The sequence below is a fragment of the Solanum pennellii genome, chromosome 2, assembly GCF_001406875.1.
Source record: "Solanum pennellii chromosome 2, SPENNV200".
Taxonomy (NCBI): Eukaryota; Viridiplantae; Streptophyta; class Magnoliopsida; order Solanales; family Solanaceae; genus Solanum; species Solanum pennellii.
In genome coordinates, this window is record NC_028638.1 from 43,541,562 (window position 1) to 43,563,098 (window position 21,537).

At 29.1% G+C, this 21,537-nt stretch overlaps 2 protein-coding genes across 2 annotated transcripts; both read left to right on the forward strand.

The window, feature by feature from the left end:
- Window positions 1-3,764: 3,764 nt before the first annotated feature.
- Window positions 3,765-4,502, forward strand: LOC107008822. The gene has a single exon (XM_015208013.1). The coding sequence runs from the start codon at window positions 3,894-3,896 to the stop codon at window positions 4,335-4,337; it is 444 nt and encodes a 147-aa protein (XP_015063499.1). The 5' UTR covers window positions 3,765-3,893; the 3' UTR covers window positions 4,338-4,502.
- A 3,991-nt stretch (window positions 4,503-8,493) lies between these two features.
- On the forward strand, window positions 8,494-14,681 carry LOC107008899 (proteasome subunit alpha type-5). The gene is made up of 9 exons (XM_015208110.2): window positions 8,494-8,650; window positions 8,758-8,839; window positions 8,951-9,031; window positions 10,015-10,128; window positions 10,226-10,327; window positions 11,527-11,585; window positions 13,359-13,461; window positions 14,117-14,182; window positions 14,263-14,681. The coding sequence occupies exons 1-9, from the start codon at window positions 8,637-8,639 to the stop codon at window positions 14,353-14,355; spliced, it is 714 nt and encodes a 237-aa protein (XP_015063596.1). The 5' UTR covers window positions 8,494-8,636; the 3' UTR covers window positions 14,356-14,681.
- Window positions 14,682-21,537: the final 6,856 nt, after the last annotated feature.

A 21,537-nucleotide genomic window follows, 5' to 3' on the forward strand; every position in this document is an offset into this window, starting at 1 on the left:
CATTATGGACAAGCAATAATTTTGAGTCTTAATGGAGGACCAAAGGAATATTATTGCTTTCAACTACCACAAAATCATCAGCATTTACTCATTTACTATATATCTCATATACTTATGCATGATATTGGATTCTTATATCTAAGTGGTACAGAATTTGAAAATTTTGATAACTTTGATTTTTTATTTTTAAAAAGGGAAGTGCTAAATGATTAGAAAATTTGGTCAGTATTTTTAAAATACTATAATATTTTATTATTTTTAAAGGGTAAAAATGTTTAAAAAGTTAAAATAACATAGATAAAATATTATTCTGACCAAAAAGATTTTTCCTTGTGATATTCTTACTAAATTAATTTGGTATTAATTTTTTAATTCAAATACATTTTTTATTTTATTAAACTTTTAATAATATTTTGGAATTCTAAATTTGACTACTAAGTTTACATAGTTATTTATTATTAAAAATAATATAAATAAGAAGTATTATATAAATCTCTCTTACACTTTTAAAATAAATAAATAGAGTATTTTTTATATATAATACAAAAATAAATAAAAACATAGTTATTTAATATTAAATAATATAAATAATAAGTATTAAAACTCTCTTAAACTTTTAAAATGAATAAGTAGAGTATTTTTTATATATAATATAAAAATCAAATAAAATGAAACAGATAAGGTAATATATATTTTTTTCATGCAAACACAGACAAAAATGTGTATTTGTGTTCCTTTCCTTCCCGCTAAGTATGAAAAAAGAAAGGTATAATACATAAACATAATTTTTAATTTTACGTCAATTGATAATTATGATTTTTTAATATTGAAAGTGTACAAGTAGAGACTTAAACTTGTATAAAATTGAGCAAAAAAACATAATCGTTCTACATGGCACCCTACATGGTAATTTTGTAACCTACATGACATTTTATGTGTATTATGTCATGTAAGACACGTGTATCTACTTGTTCAATTTTATACAAATTTAAATGTTTACTTGTGCATATTCAAAAATTGAAGAACATACTTATCCATTAAAGACAAATTAAGGATCATATTTATGTGTTACGTAAAAAAAAACATACTCAACTCCCAATATGATAAAGGAGAAACTTGCTTAGCTTATTCAACACTTAAAAAATCTTGGAGTTAAAAATATTCATTTGTTTTAACGATAGTTGTTTATTTTATTATTTTGAGATGTTCAATAATATTTTTTCAATTTTTGAAATTAATGAATAATTTTACATTTAATTTATAATTTATAATTATCATTAATTATAATTTTTTCGTTATTTTATTTTTTAAGACATTACATTTATTATATTTCAAAAAATAACATAATAAAATTAATTTTTATCTATAATTTTTTAAGAAATATGTAAAATAATAAACAATATTATCGTACAGATGGAATAATAAAAAATTATCAGCTTCTTTGTTTCCATTTATAATAAACGAAACATAAAAAGAAAAAAAGATTTGAAGATACGTGAAATTAATACTTGTCTCACCCTCATTTAATCAAATAGTGGGTGCTTCTCTTGTCGTTTCATTTTAATGAGGCTTAAAATACAACGAATAAGTTTCAAATATATCCGTTATTTTTTCTGATAAAGAAAATAAACTACTATTTTTTTTCTTTCTAGAGTTTCTCTAAAAGCTCATCATTCAAAATATTACTAACATTTTCATTTTATGAAAAAAAAAAATCATAAAAAAGTACTTCTTTCGTTCATTTCCTTATCTCTACTATATTATTTTTGAGATATTTTTAATAATAATTATTCAACTTAAAAATTAAGAAAAAATATACTCAATTTATGCTCGAAATTCCAGAGACACACATATATTATATTAAGGCCCTATTATCTACTGAACTTATTTTACTAATAATTTTTAACTCTCTTTGACCTACGTGGCACTATCTTGTGGGGTTAACGCTGATTGACTTTTTTTCTCAAGCTAGTGTCACGTAGGCCAAAAAGGGATATAAAATTACTTATAAAATAAGTTCAGGAGGTAATAGGACCTTAATATAATATATTTGTGTCTCTGGAATTTCGAGCATGGGTTGAGGAGGTACTTGTGTATTTTCTCAAAAATTAATGAATACTTTATCATTTTCTGTCTATTTTACTTTTTTTATCATTTCAAATGCTTTTGTTATTCATTATTCATTCTTCAATATTTAGGTGACTAATATTTAATAATGACAATTAAATGAATTATCTTATCATTTTCTGCTTATCAATCTCTACGTCAAATCAACGATGAATAATATTATTGAATACTGAGTCGATTGCGTCATGCGAAAGACTTAGATAAATGTTGATAGGGGAGAGGAATTGGTTGGGAGATATGTAAATAATAAATAAGTGTTGAGGTGAGATTCATAAATATGGACATGTTGCTTCATTCTTCTCCACCCGCCCACTCCCAAACCCTAATCTTCTACCTTCAAAACTCCCACCATTTTTTCTTGGTAGAGGGATAGACCTAAAACTAGGTATGGATGGTCCTACACAAATTAAAAAAATGAAAATTTGGTTAATCTACGTAGGGGTTATTGGGTTACGGATATAGTTATCTCGGAATTATAGATCTAAAAATATAATTTTTAAAGTAATTACATGAAATAGAGTAACATTAAATTTGATAGGATAAGATAAGATATTCAATTGTACTTTCTTTATTTTATTTATAATTTTTTAAGAAGCGTGGAAAATCAATAGTTTACAATAGTATCGATAAAATGAGTTTACATTTTGATAATTCGCCTAGCTCTCCTATATTTTAATAGGTTGAGTGAGTGACTTTTTACGATGGGTAAAATATGGGTTGATATTCATGTTCAACCCATAAAAATATGGATATAATATGGGTAAAGTATGAATTAGCCAAATGATATCACTAGAAAAATTGTAAATTTTTTTTTCTTTTATGTTCTTCTATAGAACTAATTATTTTTCTTTATAATTAAAAAGATGAAATCTTTGTCCCGTCAAAAAAAATATTTTAAATGTACATTTCTTTTGCTAATTATAATTTTTTTTATTTGTTCAGTTTTATATTGGACGATAAATAATAGTGTAAAATAAGCAAATCATTCATTAGTATTGACATTGATTAAAGTGCATTAATATGTTTTAGTCCTAAAATGCAACTATTCATTTACTTTGAAATTAAAAATATTTTTCCCTTGTTACTATATAAATTTATTTTTATTGAAAAGTTAGGATTTTTTTTTACTCTCATCGTAAAATAAAATTAAAATAAAGCATTTCAATATTTTTCATCTAAAAAGAATTAAAATATTTTTTCCATATTGAATTCTCAAGTAGAGTATTATTTACAATTCCCCTTTTTGTCACCACTAATTAACAATTACAATTGAACAAACATATTATTTTTTTCTCCATAAAATTATCATTAGACAGTGTTAATATAATGGTCTTTTATCAAATATAAAAAATATCAATAGAAATAAGTGCAAGCAACGAAATTAGAAAATTTGTTATACACTCGAATATTATAAATTAGAAAATTTATAATACACTCAAATATTATAAATAAGAATACTTAAATAATTAATGTTAAAATATAATATCAATTAAAAAGAAAGTCAGCATCTGGTACGCAGTTAAACGACTTTATTAATTTCAAAGAGTATGGCAGAACGTTTACTAAATTACATAAAAAAAAGTCGTCACGAGAATTCCAAAATAAAAAAATAAATAATCTAAAGGTCAATTTGGTAACTTAACATCGTACCTTTGTTGTATAAATATACCCCAAATCCCAAATCGAGTACTCGCAAATTCAAAATTACAATCCTCACCCTCCTCAAATCGCTTTAAAAAATTAAAATCTCTGTGAAATCGGAAAACATGTCTCAAGTTATCGCAAGCCACCGTGAAAATGCCGAAATTTACACAGATCCGGTGGTTTGCAAGCAGAAATCACTTGAACTCCTGAAGGAAATCAACATGCCTAATGGTCTTCTCCCACTTGAAGACATCGTAGAAGTCGGCCGCAACGCAGAAACCGGATTCGTGTGGCTGAAACAGAAGAAGGCGAAAGAGCACAAGTATAAGAAGATCGGGAAGCTCGTCTGGTACGATACGGAGGTGACGGCGTTTGTGGAGGATCGCCGGATGAAGAAGCTCACCGGCGTAAAGAGCAAGGAGATCCTCATCTGGGTTACGATTTCTGATATTTCAATTTCCGATCCGGAGTGTAAGAAGATTAACTTTGCTACCCCTACTGGACTTTCTAGGTCTTTTCCTGTGTCGGCTTTTGAAGAGGAGGAGGAAGAAGAGGAGAAGAAGTGAAGTTGAAGGTTTCAGGGGTATTTTAAGGAATTAATAATGTGTTTTTTTATTTTACTAGTACAATTTAAATAATTAAATTACTGTTTTTTTTTATAATCTATTGTAATCCTATCCTATGTAACCAAAGTTAAAAATGAAAATGGAACTATATTTTATACTGGATTATATTTTTCTCTTTCTATTTGGACCTTTTTAGCTGCATACATAAAATCTACATCTTGATTCATTTTCATATAATTAAGAAATTTACAAAATATAAAATGTGGTGAATTTTGAACTGTAAGAATGTTAAAAATGATTTTACTAGGTAAATATTTCAAAGTTTTTCTTAATCCATTTCAAGATTTTTTACAAACAAAAGATATTTACTATTCAAACAACTTCGATTAATTCGTAAGTTGTTCACTATAACTTCTAGACCAAGTTAATGTAACTTGATGGAATGAGTATAAATATCAATTAGTCATGATTATGTACTGTTAGTTTTTTTTTTGCTGCGATTTTTGAATATCGCTTTACGAATCCGATCCATCGGGTCCCGCTGTTTCAAAGTATGTGCATCATAGTTAATTTCACGGAGCCCTAGAAACGCGATTGATCTATAATGTCTCACTAGTCTGGGCTCGAACTGGCGAACTGAAGGACTTTATGCTCAGGCCTTTACCAGCTGAGTTACCCCTCAGTATTCACGATTATATACTATCATTGTATGTTTATATGCATAACAATTATTTATTAATTTAAAATAAATATCGATATAAATGCTTATCACCTACTCAATCACAAGATTCTCATCCCAAAATAAATAAAAAAGGGAAAAAAAGAGAGGATATTATTACTCCTATAAGAAGAAAAGGCAGAAAAAGACGGCACATGTCATGAATTTGGAAATAAAATGGGTGAAATTTTTTTTTATTTTTTCCTTGATGGTCGGTATCTAAGTTTAATAAAATAATTTAGATTTATATCGAAAAGTTTATATTTTCAAAAGGACGTGAACTAAAAATTTCTGATCAAAAAATGAATAATTCTATACTCAAAAGCCCTCTAAATTAAAATGGATGAAATAATACTTATCACTCCATCACATAACTTCGTGGATAAACAGCTGGAGTTAAGTTCTGAAAAACAAATGAGGGCAGATAGCAATTAAGAGAGGAGAAGGTAGGTGACCTAAATTTTAGTTGTCATATGTGTAATAGGCACAGCTAAATGGATGCCTAAATTACAACGTGTCAGTGAGTCAAGGCATGAACATGAAAAGAAAGGATTTAGTTCTAACTCAAATTATTAGGTTTATGGAATAGTAATCTCTGGTTCCTATTTAGTTGTCCACTTTAGAAAATATATATATATATTAAGATAATAATAATTAACATAATAAAGTTATAATTTTATTCTTATTAAATATGATTTTTAAAAAGATGAATTAAAACTTAGAAATTTTCGAGAAATTTAAATGAGGGTATAATAGAAAAATAAATTTTGTCCTTTCTTGATTTGTCAAAATGGACAAGTAAATAGGGACATCTAAAAGAGGAAATATAAACAAGTAAATAGGGACAGAGGGAATAATAAATAGGGAAAAGGCATAGATTCCCTTGAACTTGTCTCGAAATGTCAGTTACACACTTAGAATATTGTGATGACTTATTACACATCTGAACTTGTTTAAAGTGGTATTAATGATCCCTTCCAAAAACAATCTCAGTTTTTGTGTGAGAAAATGTTATACACGCGTTTTAATGACGTTAATTATTTTATATATTTCTTTTAACCTTTTTCCCTCAATATTTTCTCACACTTCCCCAAAATAGTTATTTCTACTATTTGTGTTCTTCCTCCCCTCTCCATCTCTTTACATTTTTAAATTTATTTCTTCTTTGTTCTTCATAAACTGAAGCAAAAAAAGAGAAAACAAGACGAAAATAGTAAGATGATTATCAAGTAGGAGATGTTGACAATGGTAATAGGCGGGGGCAACACCATTGTTGCCGGTGAAACAAAACAACTCCCAGATCTGTAAAATTACTTTCAGCTCTGTATTTTTCTTTAAAATTATTGATATTTATGGATGCAAATTAAGCATTTCATTTGTGTTTTTTGTGCGTAGTGAATAATTAAATATGCTATTGATGGCGGCTTGAGACAAAATGACATTGTGATTGGTGTTCTGATAAGAATAGTGAAGACAAACATAAAGTAATCATTTTCTCAATGGATTTTGAAAAATTTAGGTAAATATAATCATGAATTTGATGAATAAATAACCATATTGTATTTTCAATAAAAGTCATAATCTCTCTAATGATTATTTTTCAATATTCTTTTTTGGTGGATCCTCTAATGAGTTTGAGTATGAAGATTATAAAGTTAATTAAATTGAAACATTATTAACTTAGATGAAAATCATCTTGTTTTGCACTCCTTTCTAGTTTTTAAGAGTTTTTCCGTAAGAGTTTGAATATATGTCAATAGATATGAGGCTAATGAACAATAATTAATGGTAACAAATTTGTAAAGAACTGTTGAAGAAGAAGATGTCAAAACAAAGAAAAATGTGAAAACATTTAAAAAAAATTGGGGGCACAAATTAAAAAAATATATAATTAATATATTAGAAATTATAATACTTTATTATATAATGACCAATAAGATAGTGCCACATGTTTAAATTTGTCATTTTAACATTTTTTTCTTCTTCTCACGTACCTAAAGGAAGGTGAAAATATTTTCTCTGCCATGTCACTTTAAATAAGTTCAGGTGTGTAATAGATCATCTGAATAGTTAAAATGTTCTAACTGATTTTTCGACACAAGTTCAAGGGAGAATCTATGTCTTTTCCTAATAAATATTATTTTTATTATTATTTATATGTCAAATTTGATTTTTATCGCATTGAAAATTGCTGTTATAAGATAGTAATTACTTGAAATTAAAATTTAATTGATTCCTAATAAAAATAGCTGGATATTGTCGATGAAAATCAAAAAAGAAAAAAATATTCGATACAAAATAGTTTAAAGGTGAAATTGGCTCTCATTCTCTCTTGTTTTGGAACCAGTGACGCCAAAATTTCATATCAGTGGATTCTAAATTTTGAAAAAGAATAACGATCAAAGGGTGCTTAATGATCATCGGGCCAAACGCTTCATTATTATCATTGGTTCGCAAGAAATATATATACATTCTACTTCATAATTTATTACAAATATGAAATATACGAAAAAGTCAGTGAATTCAGCTGAATCCCCCTCGGCTACTGTAGCTTCGCCCCCTGTTTGAAACAATCATTAGAAGAAAGGAATTTTAGTCCATTTGGTTAGTTAGAGAGTACTATCTTAAGCCAAAATATAATAACAAGGACATTTTGACCCCAAAATATATATATTTAGAGGTAAATTTGATATATTTTTAATAGTTTAAGTCTCCAAAAATATTCTTACTTTTATTCACAAGAATAAATAATCATCATGAAAGATTTCTCAGGCATATAATTAGTTCTTCTTTGAATTTTTAGTCTTTGCACCCTCATGTTCAAATTAAAAATTATTCAATTAGACCATAGATTACAAAATTTTAATCACTATTTCACAAAATAATCCAGTAACAAAGACCATAACAAGAATAGAGCGTCCTAAATACTCAACTCGCTTTCTAATGAACTCTCTCATCGTTGCTTCAAATCCTTCTAAATATATCGACTTTAGAAAAGACCAAAAAAAATGAAAAAAATTATATTTTAAGTATAATCAAGAAAAAATAGAAAAATAATTTTTAAAAACGGAAGTATCGGAACCAAATGGATCTATATACTTCAATTTTTGTGTGTGAGATAAAAACCTAACCACGACAATGCCTAATTAGGGGTGCTTACAATTAATTTTTGGTCCTTTTTATCTAAAAAAAACAAACACGTGTTAGAAATTACATACATAAATAAAAAGATTAATCTATATATTCATCTTAAATAAACAAAAAAGATAATCAATAAACATACAATACAATTTTTTTTCCTATACCAATTGGAATCATTCCGAATGAGACATAAATTCGTTAAAAATTAAAGTTATGTCCAAACGAAATATTACTATACTAAAATATAAATTCATATCCCGCAAATGGGCTATAAGTGCAAATGACTCCAACGGGTCAAAAGCCCAACAAAAAAAGAAGTAGAGCGACAATATCTTGTTAATCAAGTTTAAAAACAAAAGAAGAAGAAAACTTACTGATCTTCAGTTCAAACAAAATCTCAACAAAGGGTTTTTGAATCTGTAGCAAAATTTCAACAAAAGATGTTTCTTACAAGGTAAGATTTGCATTTGTTTGGTGCTTAATCTACTTTTTTTTTTGTTCAATGAAATCGGAATTGAATGATTTTGTTTTCTTCCTGTATTTTGGAAATTGGGTATGAAGAACTGAGTACGATAGAGGTGTTAACACTTTCTCGCCTGAAGGACGATTGTTTCAAGTCGAATATGCTATTGAAGCTATCAAGGTAAATTTTTTTATTTTTGCTTCCTGTGTGAATTTTTTTTTGGGGACTGAAAATAGCTGATGGGTGTTTTTTTTTTTGGTTTTATGGTTTTGAAATTATGATATTTTGAAGTTGGGTTCAACTGCAATTGGATTGAAGACTAAGGAAGGAGTTGTTCTTGCTGTGGAGAAGCGCATTACTTCACCACTTCTGGTTTGTAACACTTGCTTCCCCCTTTCCATTGGGGATGGTTTTTTGTTACTTCTGTATGGTTTATTGATTATGTTCATGGGTTATAGGTGGATGGGAAGTTCAATTTTTCAGCAATAACACCTATAAGAAATGCTGGCTGACGTAAATTGAAGTATGCATTTTGTGGGGTACAGGATTGGGGAAATGATTGCTAGTTGTTGGGAATCTTGTAATTTTGTGAAAGGAGTTATTCCCCCTCCACAACACAACTCAAATTGTACATTTCTCTGCGTTAACTTTGTGACTACTCATTTTCCTTTGAAATTTTCTTAATTGACATCGACATAGAAGCAGTGGCGTTTTTTCTAAATATAAATTGTACAAACATTGAATGGTCGCGTTATAAGGAAATAACAAAGCATGTTTGAATATGGTTGGAGTTGTGTTTAATATGAAGAACGTTGAGGCGTTATACAACCTAAATTTCCTCTGACTCGATTAATGGAAGTTTAAAGTTGCAAGTTCACTAATGGGAAAAATTAAAACCCCTTTTTACCCCTCAAAAGGCAATGCCAACCCTATGTGTCTCTATTCTGAAGTCTCTTTTCTAGTGTCACCATATCATTGGTGCCTCACCTTACTTGATTTTAGAAAAATCATTTGTGCTAACTATAAATTGACACTGTTTAGTGCTTAGTATATTATTGGTAATACCTATATTTTAACAGTTAAACTTGGTGGTCTCTTTTGGGGCATCTGATGAAATTGAAATGAAACAGTTAAACTTGGTGGCAGAGATATCCATAGTAGGCTACACGGCTTATAGATCAAGCATTAGAAAAGCTGCAGACCAATTTCCCTTTTGTTGCTTGCTTGGCTATCACTCTATTTTGTGCACTCAGTTGGTTCATCTAAATAATAGAGAACATGCTATACGCTCGCCTGATAACTTCAGTTTATTTTCTGTATTGTTCATTCATGACACGGTTTCGATATTCTTTTAGGAGCCAAGCAGTGTGGAGAAAATTATGGAAATTGACGAGCATATTGGCTGTGCAATGAGTGGATTGATAGCTGATGCACGGACTCTTGTGGAACATGCACGGGTTGAAACTCAGGTATTAAGGAAAACATCTCTAACCTTCAAGTATTTGTCTGATAGTGGTAAATTGCTGATTTTGTGTTGTTGTTTGTCCTCCCTTCCCCTTTCAACAGAACCATAGATTCTCTTATGGCGAGCCCATGACTGTTGAGTCCACTACCCAAGCTCTCTGTGATTTGGCGTTGCGATTTGGTGAGGGTGATGAAGAATCTATGGTGAGATTCGTTTTACTTTAGTATAGTACTGCTTGTTTCTCTCTGACTATCTTTCAGTTAAATATTAGTGGTGCCTTATTTTGTAGAAAGCATTTTTTACATTTTCCAATATTATCTTTTGCTATTCCCTAGTTATTTTGTCTAAAATATTAGTTGGAACTAAAAAGATGACTTTATATGAAGTGGAATTTAGATTTTAAGCTATTTATGTTAATTTCATCAAGTGAATAAGTAAAATACATATAAACCAGCAACTACTTCATGTGACAAGGTGAAAATAAATATAATTAGTGATAGTTCCTTGTTCCCTTCTCTTTATGTCTCACTAAAGGACTTGTGCATGTATCTCAAGTGCTTTCGAACATTGCCTATGCTAACTTTAGAATGAAAAGGTAACAGGTCACTACATTTATCTCCTCCCCCCTCCAAAAGAGAGATCAGTGATCAGCGTGAAGATTTTTAGGCAGTGATCATCTCTATATGTGTCTGTTTCTCAATTTGTAGTTGTATTTCAAATGCTCTTGCATATGCCAGCTGGGTAGTGATAGATCTAGAGGCTGGCTGTTGAGTCTGAGATCCTCTTAGGTTCTAGGACCTAGGATCATAGTTTATCAGCTATATAAGTGCATTTGCTCCTCTTTACATTCTATATTCTATGGAAAAATGATGCATGATACTTATGAACTTGCTTGTAAAGAACTCATGAAGTTAGAGTGGTGATTCTATATAGTGTAAGCTGGACAAAAGATATGCTTAGCCTGTCTGGTTATCTTGGACAAAAGGAAAGGGGAGAACGGAAGAGGGCAAATGGTTATTTATGATTTAACTAGTTAGTTAATTAAGTTGTTTATGGATAAGTTATAATGTTATCATGTATGAATTAATCTGTTTGGAATCACCTGGTTAATCATGATCATATTTTGTGGTGTGCATTTTGCTCTAATGACTGTCTTGTGCTGATCTAGTTTCTTCATTCCCTTTTTGTTTTATTTCATAACATATTCTAAAAAGTTGGATGTCTGGAGATTATCAGTGTTGTTGAAGAAGTTTGTCAGAAGAAATAGATATTCTTCCGTAGTTTCTACAGTTGACTTACTCCTCAGCAGGATTAGAGTTTCCCCTATTGTATGTTTTGAGTATTGTGAGGTTAGATGTCCTACCTTCATGAATTAATGGTCTATCTCGTTTGTTTTATGCAGTCCAGGCCTTTTGGTGTGTCCCTTCTCATTGCTGGTCATGATGAGAATGGTCCCAGCTTGTAAGTCTTTGCATCTCTTCTACGATGGTATTTGAAACTATGATATTTTGTTTTCAATATTTTCTTCTCTTGGTATTGAATCAAGTCTGATAGAGCTGCCAGAATATTATCTTTCAGAGACTTCTTCTTCTCTCAAATTTTCTTTCAAATACTACTTTGACTTCGGCTAAGTTGGACTTATGCATATTGAATCTCGAGAAAACAGTGTAAAATATTTGACTAAAATTCCACTGCATCTCAGATGCATTAATACCAAATCTCATGGGAAAAACTCCTTTACACTTTTTTGACCATGTTTTCTATAAATTTCATCAAGTCACTCTAATCTACACAAATCATCTTAATATAGTATTGAACATCACTTCTAAAATTTTAGTTCTATTTTTATTAGATAATGAGCTTTTTTTAATGTAAAATTAATTCTATCTCAATTAGTTCAAAAGTGCTTTCATATAAATTGAATATTAAGCACTTAATATATTACTCCCTCTACTTCATATTAAGTGAATTGTTGAGGTATGACACACCTTAAGAAAAATATACAAGGCTAATAAATCAAAGACTATTTTCCACTATTGCCCTTTTGATTATTCCCAATTTTTTCTCCTAGAAAATGTGAAGTAGTTAAGAACCTCATTAAATGAAGGGTAAATATAGAAAAAGTCCCAGCAACTCTCTTGAACTTTTAATTCACTTCATTTATTTTGAACTATGAAAAAAGTCCCAACAATTCACTTAATATGGACGGGAGGGAGTACTAGTCTTTCCTTGCTTCTAGGGTCCCTTCCCCTCCATGTAGAACAGCTCTTTACTCAGCACTAGTATTGTTTTTGTTTTTTGAGACTGGACAAGCATTCTTTTAGTAAGTTCAATTATACACTTTCCTTAAATAGAGTTAATTAAGAAGCACGGAGATTTCATCTTAGTGCTCAAACATCTGCTTTAAATTAGATGCCTAACATAAATCTATCCAGGAAGCACTGCCGATTGCCACGATTTGATCCATGCCATTTTAAAGCTCTACTTAATAAACTATGGTTCTCTATTCCCGGCAGGAGAAGGGTAAACGGTCATTAGTCGTTGCGTATTGACCTGAGCTCAACAAGGATGATTGTGTATTAACCTACCTGTCATGGTTGTCTTATGTATTAGGCACTGGCTCACTAAAACCTACCTCTCCAAAATTACTACAATGTTGCTCAAATATTATCTCTAAATTCCTTGTTATAGTCTTTGAGCTGAGGGTCTACTGGGAAGAGCTTCTCTACCCCCACAAAGGTAGGGGTAAGGTCTACATACATCCTATCTTCCTAGACCCAACTTGTGGGATTACACTGGGGTATGTTGCTGTTGTTGTTGTTAATGAATATTAAATACTGAAAAGGTCAAGAGATCACATTCCTGGAAATGATGATACCAACTGGCCATGATAAATTGTGTGTGATGAGCTGCTAAAATCAGACTTTTGACTATATTCCTAAGAGAAGTACTGTATTCAGAATTTCATAAGCATACTGTTAACGTCACATAGTTTATTCAAGTACTCGGCCTCTCATTACTTCCTACCCTGATTGTGGGTATCAAGGGACATAATTTTGTAGATGCTGAATGTCGCCATATTTGAGAAGTACTGGATTCAGAATTTCATAAGCATACTGTTAACGTCACATAGTTTATTCAAGTACTCGGCCTCTCATTACTTCCTACCCTGATTGTGGGTATCAAGGGACATAATTTTGTAGATGCTGAATGTCGCCATATTTTGATGTGCAGGTACTATACTGATCCTTCTGGTACATTCTGGCAATGTAATGCTAAAGCTATTGGGTCAGGTTCTGAAGGTGCTGATAGCTCTTTGCAGGAGCAGTATAACAAGGTATCTAAGTTTTCTTAGTTTTCTAGTGAAATCATGTCCCCTATAGTCCTAATTACGGTCCAGTCTGCAGCAGGCTGGAGGTAATGTTGATAGTGGAAGATATAATAATAGGTCCTGTTCCTTTTTTTATTCACCCTCATTTCAACTGTTTGGATGCTTGAATGCTGGTGAACTTCATGAGTTCCGCATATATAAAGTATCTTCCATGGATGGCCGAGAAGTAGAGGAGGGTTTCCCCTCATATTTTCGCCCTAAATTGCTTAGCTCAAACATGCTGTCCAACCTTATTAGTTCGAGTAGATAGTTTGATTGGTGATGCGCTCACCCACTTGTACGTTTTTAAATAAGCATGTTAGCCTTCACACTTCCGAAAATAGATGTTTGTGGAAACGAGCATTCAAGAAATCTCGTGTTCTATCTTCATAACTGTTGTCCAGTCTGCAGCAGCTTGGTTTGTTTGATGCTTTCCGTTGCCTATTCAACCCCTAATACCATTCCCCTCTTCTCTTCCTCCAATAGAGGGAAGTAAATCAGTCACTTTTCACTCTTAAAATTTAAAACTGTAGGTGGCTATTTCTGGAACCGAATAGCTGGAGTTTAGTTTTTATATGGTTCTTAAAGCTGATCTAAAGTCGATTATCTGCTTTTCCTGCAGGACCTTACCCTTAAAGAGGCTGAAACCATAGCACTGTCCATTCTTAAGCAAGTGATGGAAGAGAAGGTAAGCAATAAGCCTCATGACACTTCCATTTTCATGATTTCGTTCCTTGTTTCTGAAAAAGCTCCCACTATTTGATTCAGGTGACTCCCAATAATGTTGATATTGCAAGGGTATCTCCAACTTACCATCTATACTCACCATCGGAGGTGGAAGAGGTTATCAGCCGCCTATAAGAAAGCATGTGATCACGCTCGTTATGATATTTTTCTTGTATGACAAATACTTGCTTGTTGCTGCAGCCCTGGAGGTCATTGGATTGTTTTTTTCCTTCTTCCAAGGCTAGGAATTGATTCAGACAAGTGTTTTCTGTATGCTCATTACATTATTTGCTTCAAGGATTTAAGTCCATCTATATCTCTTGCTGCTTTATGAGTTGGGATTTGTTCTGAAAATAGGAGTTTTGAAGTGTTCTGAAAGCAAGAGGCAAGTACAATATTATGTAGGATTATATAAATAGGAGTTTACATTTTCTTGAATGAAATATTTCCAATGTATCTTAGTTTAATTGGATACGGAATTTAAAAAGTAATGAACTTACGACTTTTTAAACATAATATGCAAAATTTTGAAATTAAAGAATGGTTAAATGAGTATAACAAAGTTACAGTTATTGTTTTTTGAAGCAAATTTATAAGTAAAGAGACTTGTAAATTGAAACATGAGCTCCATGCCTTTGTTAACTACTCCCTCCCTTCTATATTAAATTAATTTTTGAGACATTTTTTATTTTTTAAATTAACTTAATTGTTTAGTTTTCAATACTACTTTTAGAGTGTTCTTCTAATTTTATCCTTTATTAGTTAGTTATAAATTGATTCAATGATTAATAAGTATGTAGTTATTTTAATCATAAATTTGATAATAATTAATAACGATAAAAATGACAAATTAGGTTTAATTTATCTATTAATCTACTTTCTTTGGGGTTTATTCCTCATGAACAAAGAATAGTAACAACGAGAAAAATTGAACATTATTATATTGTCACAAATGATAGAAAATCGAAGTCACGTGCATCCTAGCATGAAAGAAATTTGTTTGATAGAGTGCATTAGAAATAATAACGCATGTATTAAGTTTTGTATTAGTAGTATGTTTTTTGAAATACTTTTTCAAACCCAAGATGCTGGGCTTTGTCCCATCAATGCTTTTGCAGCTTCAATATTAATAGAATGGCTAGAGGACCAAAAATAAAAAATAATTAATACATGAAAAATTATATATTAGTAATGCACTTAGTTTTAACGCATGTATTAAAATGATTAAAAACACAATTGTTCCTCAAAACTGTTTTTACATCATTTTCACCATATTTGTGGAGTTCTTTTTTTAGAAATTATGTAATAGATATTATTTTTAATACACAAATCAAATAAGATATAAAAAATAATCTCTGTATAATTAATTGTACATGCATTATTAATACACCTTATTCAACATTATTCTTCGTGATATTTTATACCTCTGCCAACTAAACAATTTTATGAGTTATTAACTCAGACTTCGACACACATAAGGGTGACAAATGGGCGAATTTGTCAAATTTGAGTGTATTGAAAATGTTTAGATTGTGATTTACTTATATATATAAATACGAGTGAAAATAAATTTGGTCAAATATGAATTTAATAAAATTGGACTAACTCATATTTACCCCTCTTCATTGTTATCTTGAGTTTTCTCTATAAACACAAAGAAATTTCTCTCTATTGTTCTTATTGGAGTGTGGAGTTAAAAGGGTAAAAAAAATTGTCAAAAATTCCAAAAGGGCATATCAATTTCTTTTAAAATCAAAACGGTAAAAACGCTAGCGACTTATACCTTCTGAAAAAGGGAAATCGCTGCCATAGCAGCGATTTCTTAAAATTGCCTTTTCATTTTTATTTTTTTTAAAAAAATTAAACAAATCGCTCCACACGGAGCGATTTTCAAAATTTAAAAAAAAATATTATTTTTTTCTATAAGTCGCTGCTTCTGCAGCGACTTCCATCAATTTTTTAATTTTTTTTTGCTTTATTTAAAAGAAAAATTGATTCAATTTTATTTTAAAAAAAATCATTGGCAGCGATTTTTAATTAGTTTTTTTTTAAAAAAAATCAAATAGTTGTAAAAGCAGCGATTTACACTAAATTTATATATTTTTTTAAAAAAAATCAATTAAATCGCTACAAAAAAATTAGCCGATTAAATTAAGTTTTTAAAAAAAAAAAAAATTTAAGTGTAAAGCAAAAAATGTGTTAATTGAGAATTCATTTTATGTTATGAATTCTTAATTAACACATTTTTTGCTTTACACTTAAATTTTTATTTTTTTTGAAAACTTAATTTAATCGGCTAATTTTTTTGCAGCGTTTAATTGATTTTTTTTTTTAAAAAATATAAATTTAGTGTAAATCGCTGCCTTTACATGGATTTGATTTTTTTTAAAAAAAAACTAATTAAAAATTGTTGCCAATGATTTTTTTTTAAAAAAAAAATTGAAGCAATTTTTCTTTTAAATAAAGCAAAAAATAAATTTAAAAAATTAAAAAAAAAATTTGATGGAAGTCGCTGCTTCTGCAGCGACTTATAGAAATTTTTTATTTTATTTTGAAAATCGCTCCGTGTGGAGCGATTTGTTTAATTTTTTTTTTAAAAAAAAGAAAATGCAAATTTAAGAAATCGCTGCTATTGCAGCGATTTCGCTTTTTCAAAAGGTACAAGTCGCTACATCGTGAGCGATTTTACCGTTTTGGTTTTTAAAAAAAATTAATATGCCCTTTTGAAATTTTTGACAATCTTTTTTACCCTTTTAACTCCACACTCGTTCTTATTGTTTCATCAATCTTCGTAATCAACTCAATGTTGAAATTATGTCAGATGAATATGCATATGATGGTTGTTGTCTATTATATTGTATAGGTAGTTTAAGTATAATATTTATTTTAATGGTTACTTAGATTTTATTATATCGTATTTAGGTAAATATGATATGGTGTGATTATATGTTACCTTATTATTTTCTTCTTATTTTGTCTTTACGTAATAGTTTAAAAATTCTATTTTATCATTTACTCTATCTTTCATAGTACTTGTACCTCGTTTTCTAATTTTCCTGTAGGTTTATCATTCGAATTATGAAAAGTGTGACATTAGAAACAACGTAATATAATACAATCTATCCAAATATTTATTTATTTAAAATGTACGATACAAATATATATATAATATGATCTATTGTGAAATAATAATACATAACAATCATTCATGAAATAACTCAACTTTCTTTAGATCGAATGTTATACCAATTAAAATTAGTCATGTACCTAGTTTGATTCATGATTTCCGGAAATGAAGCATTACCACTGTAACATTGAATTTCATAGCATAGTAACTGAATACTAAAAGAAAAGCAAAGAGTCCTATGAAATGTACAAAACATACAATTTTGATTTGACTAGTCATCGTTTATGCGTTTTATCATGACAGATTTAAAGTTACAGAAATGAACTTTCATGAAATAAAGATAAGAGATAATGCCTTTTCACGAATGACAAACATTCTTGAAGTTGGAAATAACCCTTGTTGGAATCTGAGAGAAAATAACATATATCTTTTGAAATACATGATAGTTAATTATAATTTTATTATTAATTTTTCTTTTTCTTCAATTAGGAGTATAACTTTTCTTGTAATAATTTGTAAGTCATGAGATATGTATATATAAATTAATATACTTTATATAACACCACAAATGTTGATATCTTACGTAAGCTCTTATTGATTTTAGTTTTGAAAACATTTTCAATTGACTCAATTATTACATAAACTATCACAATTATTATTAAAATAATAGAAGTATTTAAATGACTATATTAATTAAAGTACCATTATTAGTTATACTAGACATATGCGCCGATGTTAGTAGGGGTCCAATATCTATTTTTTTATTAATTTATGTGATGGGTAAAATTTAGCGAGTTAATTAAATTTTAATATATTTTTTGAATATTTTATTTTGTTAATAATTGTAATTTATATAACCTTTACGTACTTTATACAATATATGTTACTTTTCTTAACTCAATATATATATGTAACACAAATAAAATTTCAAGAGTCAACATTTTACTAATTATAGTGTGGAACCACACATGTGAAGCAAACATGTTGACGCATTCCTGCATGGTTAAGATGAAATAACTAACATATGAATAAGAAATATTTACGTAATACGAAATGTCAAAAACCTCAAATTAATAAATAAGATAAAATTAATTAAAGACCTCTACTAAGTAAAACAGAAATTATCAAGCTGAAAATCACGTAAATCAATTAGTAGATGTAGAGGTCTTTAATTATCAAAAATACTATTGATTTATGGCAAAAAAAAGCTGAAATTAAAACAGAAAAACAAAATAAAATGTTGGCAAGGCTTGAATCTTGGGGCTAAATTGTCAAGCCTAACCAATAGACCAAACAACTGATTATGTAAATAAGCACATAGGTGAAGCAGACATTTTGACCCTCAGTTAAGTGCATATTGACACTTATATACGAGTAGTAGATAAAACTCTAGCAATGACCACCAGTGGCGGAGCCATCATATTTTTAGGGTTTCAAACCTTTTTTGGCAGAAAATTATATTATTTTCATATGGTTAGTTAAAATAATTTTTTTAGGTATAATATAGTAAATGTGAAACTCCTTCGACTATTTCATGCGTCTATTTTTTCAGATTTTGGACTCCCTTATCGAAAATTCTGGTTCCGCCTCTAACTATCACTAATGTTCGACGAGAAGCAAGACAAACAACTTATAAAAACTCGAATTAACTAATATGTTCATAGTCCAATCATAAAATTAAAAAATGATTATAACAAATATAATTCACACAAATGAAGCACGAAACGAATACTAGTAATTTTTCCTTTTAATAAATAGGTCGTATTCAAAGTTATATCATTTGGGTAAGTGAAATAGAAGTGTTACATTTATTTCGCATCTAATAGTCATGAATGTTCCACGGAATGTTAACATTACCACGAGCCTAAAGTTGTCAAACTGTACTATTATGCTTCTCTCCCATATACCTATACATATATTATTCCGATTATCAGTTCGATATTAGATAAATATCTTATTAAAAAATAGTTATCTTATATTTAAATTAGAATAAAATTAATTAACTTTTTTATCAATTTATTAATAATTTTTTTAAAATTATCAATATAAAATAGAAAATGTCCATCTAATACGAGACTCTGATTCTGATGTAGTTGGATTTAATCGTAACGAATGAATATCTACTCTTCCCAAAAAGGCATTCGTTATTTATATATATATAAGTCAAACAAGATAATCAATTAATCCGCCCTTCTTTTTCTCTCTCAATCCATTAATTCCAAATTAGAATTCTCTTAAAAATGTATATGAATAATATCAAGAAAAAGAATCTTCTTCTAATTTTCTTCTTCTTTTATTACCTCTCTTTAACTTGTTCAAAAGAATTTGAGTATTCCAAGAATCTTGGATCAGAAGTTCCATCATCTTTACATGATCATGACATGATCAAGAATCAAGAAGGAGTAGGGTTGATGAATACGAATACGAAAACGAATACGAAGAAGATGAAGATGAAGATGAATACAAGAACATTAAAGTTGAAGAGTAGGGGAAAAAGTTCATCAGATAGAAAAAGAACGTATAGAGCAATGCTTCCAAAAGGTTATGTGCCTCCTTCAGGATCTTCACCATGTCATAACACATACCCTAATTCTGTTACTTTTTTTTGTCATTTTTCTATTAGGCCTAATAATAAATTACCCTACACACCATAGATCAACTAAAAATGTATAGAGTAACATGATTCCAATTAATATTTCATATGATGAATTTCTTGATCATCAAATATATAAAACGATATATTGAGTTTGTTCTTGTTATCGTTCCTCATTATTTTGTTATAATGACATATACAAGTTCTCTTGATATAAATTTTAGCTACTATTTTGTGTTTTTGCCATGGTGCTGAATCAATGACTAGTATATATCTTTCTTTTGTATTATTATTGAAGTGATTCTATTTTCTTTTCTTTGATAAAAACAAATTGTTTGGATGGTTATTGCAGTATTGTATTGTATTGTTTAAATTTCAATGACGTGTTAGTTTTGATTGTTGTTTAAATTTTGTTATAGTCTGTCATTTTAATCCATCGTTAGGTAATAACGATAAGTCCATTTTGTGTAGCAATTATTTTGGTGTGATTGCATTGCATTACCTTTTTTTTTCATCTTCTCAATTTATCTTCTTAATCCTATTTTATTCTTTATACCATATTTTTAATAAATCTATCTCGTACCCTACTGTTCTTATAAGATTATATTTTAAAATGCTCATACATGTGACATTATATGACGAGGAAAAATGATCTATTCAAATGTTGTATTGATCAACACTTGACGATACGGTGCATTATGAAACGATATATAAAAAAAACAACCTAAACAAAGTGTAAGTGAAGTCAATAATTAATACTCTTAACAGTATTGAGTGGTGAGTGAAGTATAATGAATACTGTAAAACGAAAAAAAATTTATAATAACAAGCAGCAATTTTCTCTGCAATTCTCAAGTAAAATTATATACTTTTAACTAAGTTTTTTGAAGAGTTTTACTGAATTTAATTGAGAAATGTTGTATTCATCAGAATGCTACACTAAAAATAAGATTAAGAGTAACTTAGTAACTTAGACTAGATACATGCCTTGATTATGGATAAATATATATAAATGTTTTTACGATGGAGTAATATTTTTTTACTTACGTATCAATAAAAAAATAATAATAAGAAATCAAACCATTTATTTTTTTAGAAAATATTTTCAATACACCTAAGTTTTTGAATATTTTATCATTTTGAACAATCGATCACCAACAAAAGTTCAAACTTATTCTATTGTTGCACGTGAGAAAGATATGATTTTAAGAAAGATGTCTGCTGTGTATTTTGACTTGTAAGTATGTTTCGTGTAGCTGTTAATTTCTTGTTTGACTATATAGAGTTGAATAGAGTAGTACTATAAAATTTAGTCAATTGTCCAAATTTTCGATATTTGAAATCCACATTAGAATTTCGGTGAAATCTGAATCGCACGATGCAGAGTGCTTGACGCTCCCATAGAGAAATTGAACAAAGTGGTGATGAAAATGTAAGAGAAGGAAATGAATAGTTATATATAACAAAATTTTCTCTATATATACTCAGAGTTCGATGAAACAGTCTCACCACTTACCACTGCACCATAGAGAAATTAAACAAGTGATGATGAAAATATAAGAGAAGGAAATGAGTATATATATATATATATATATAA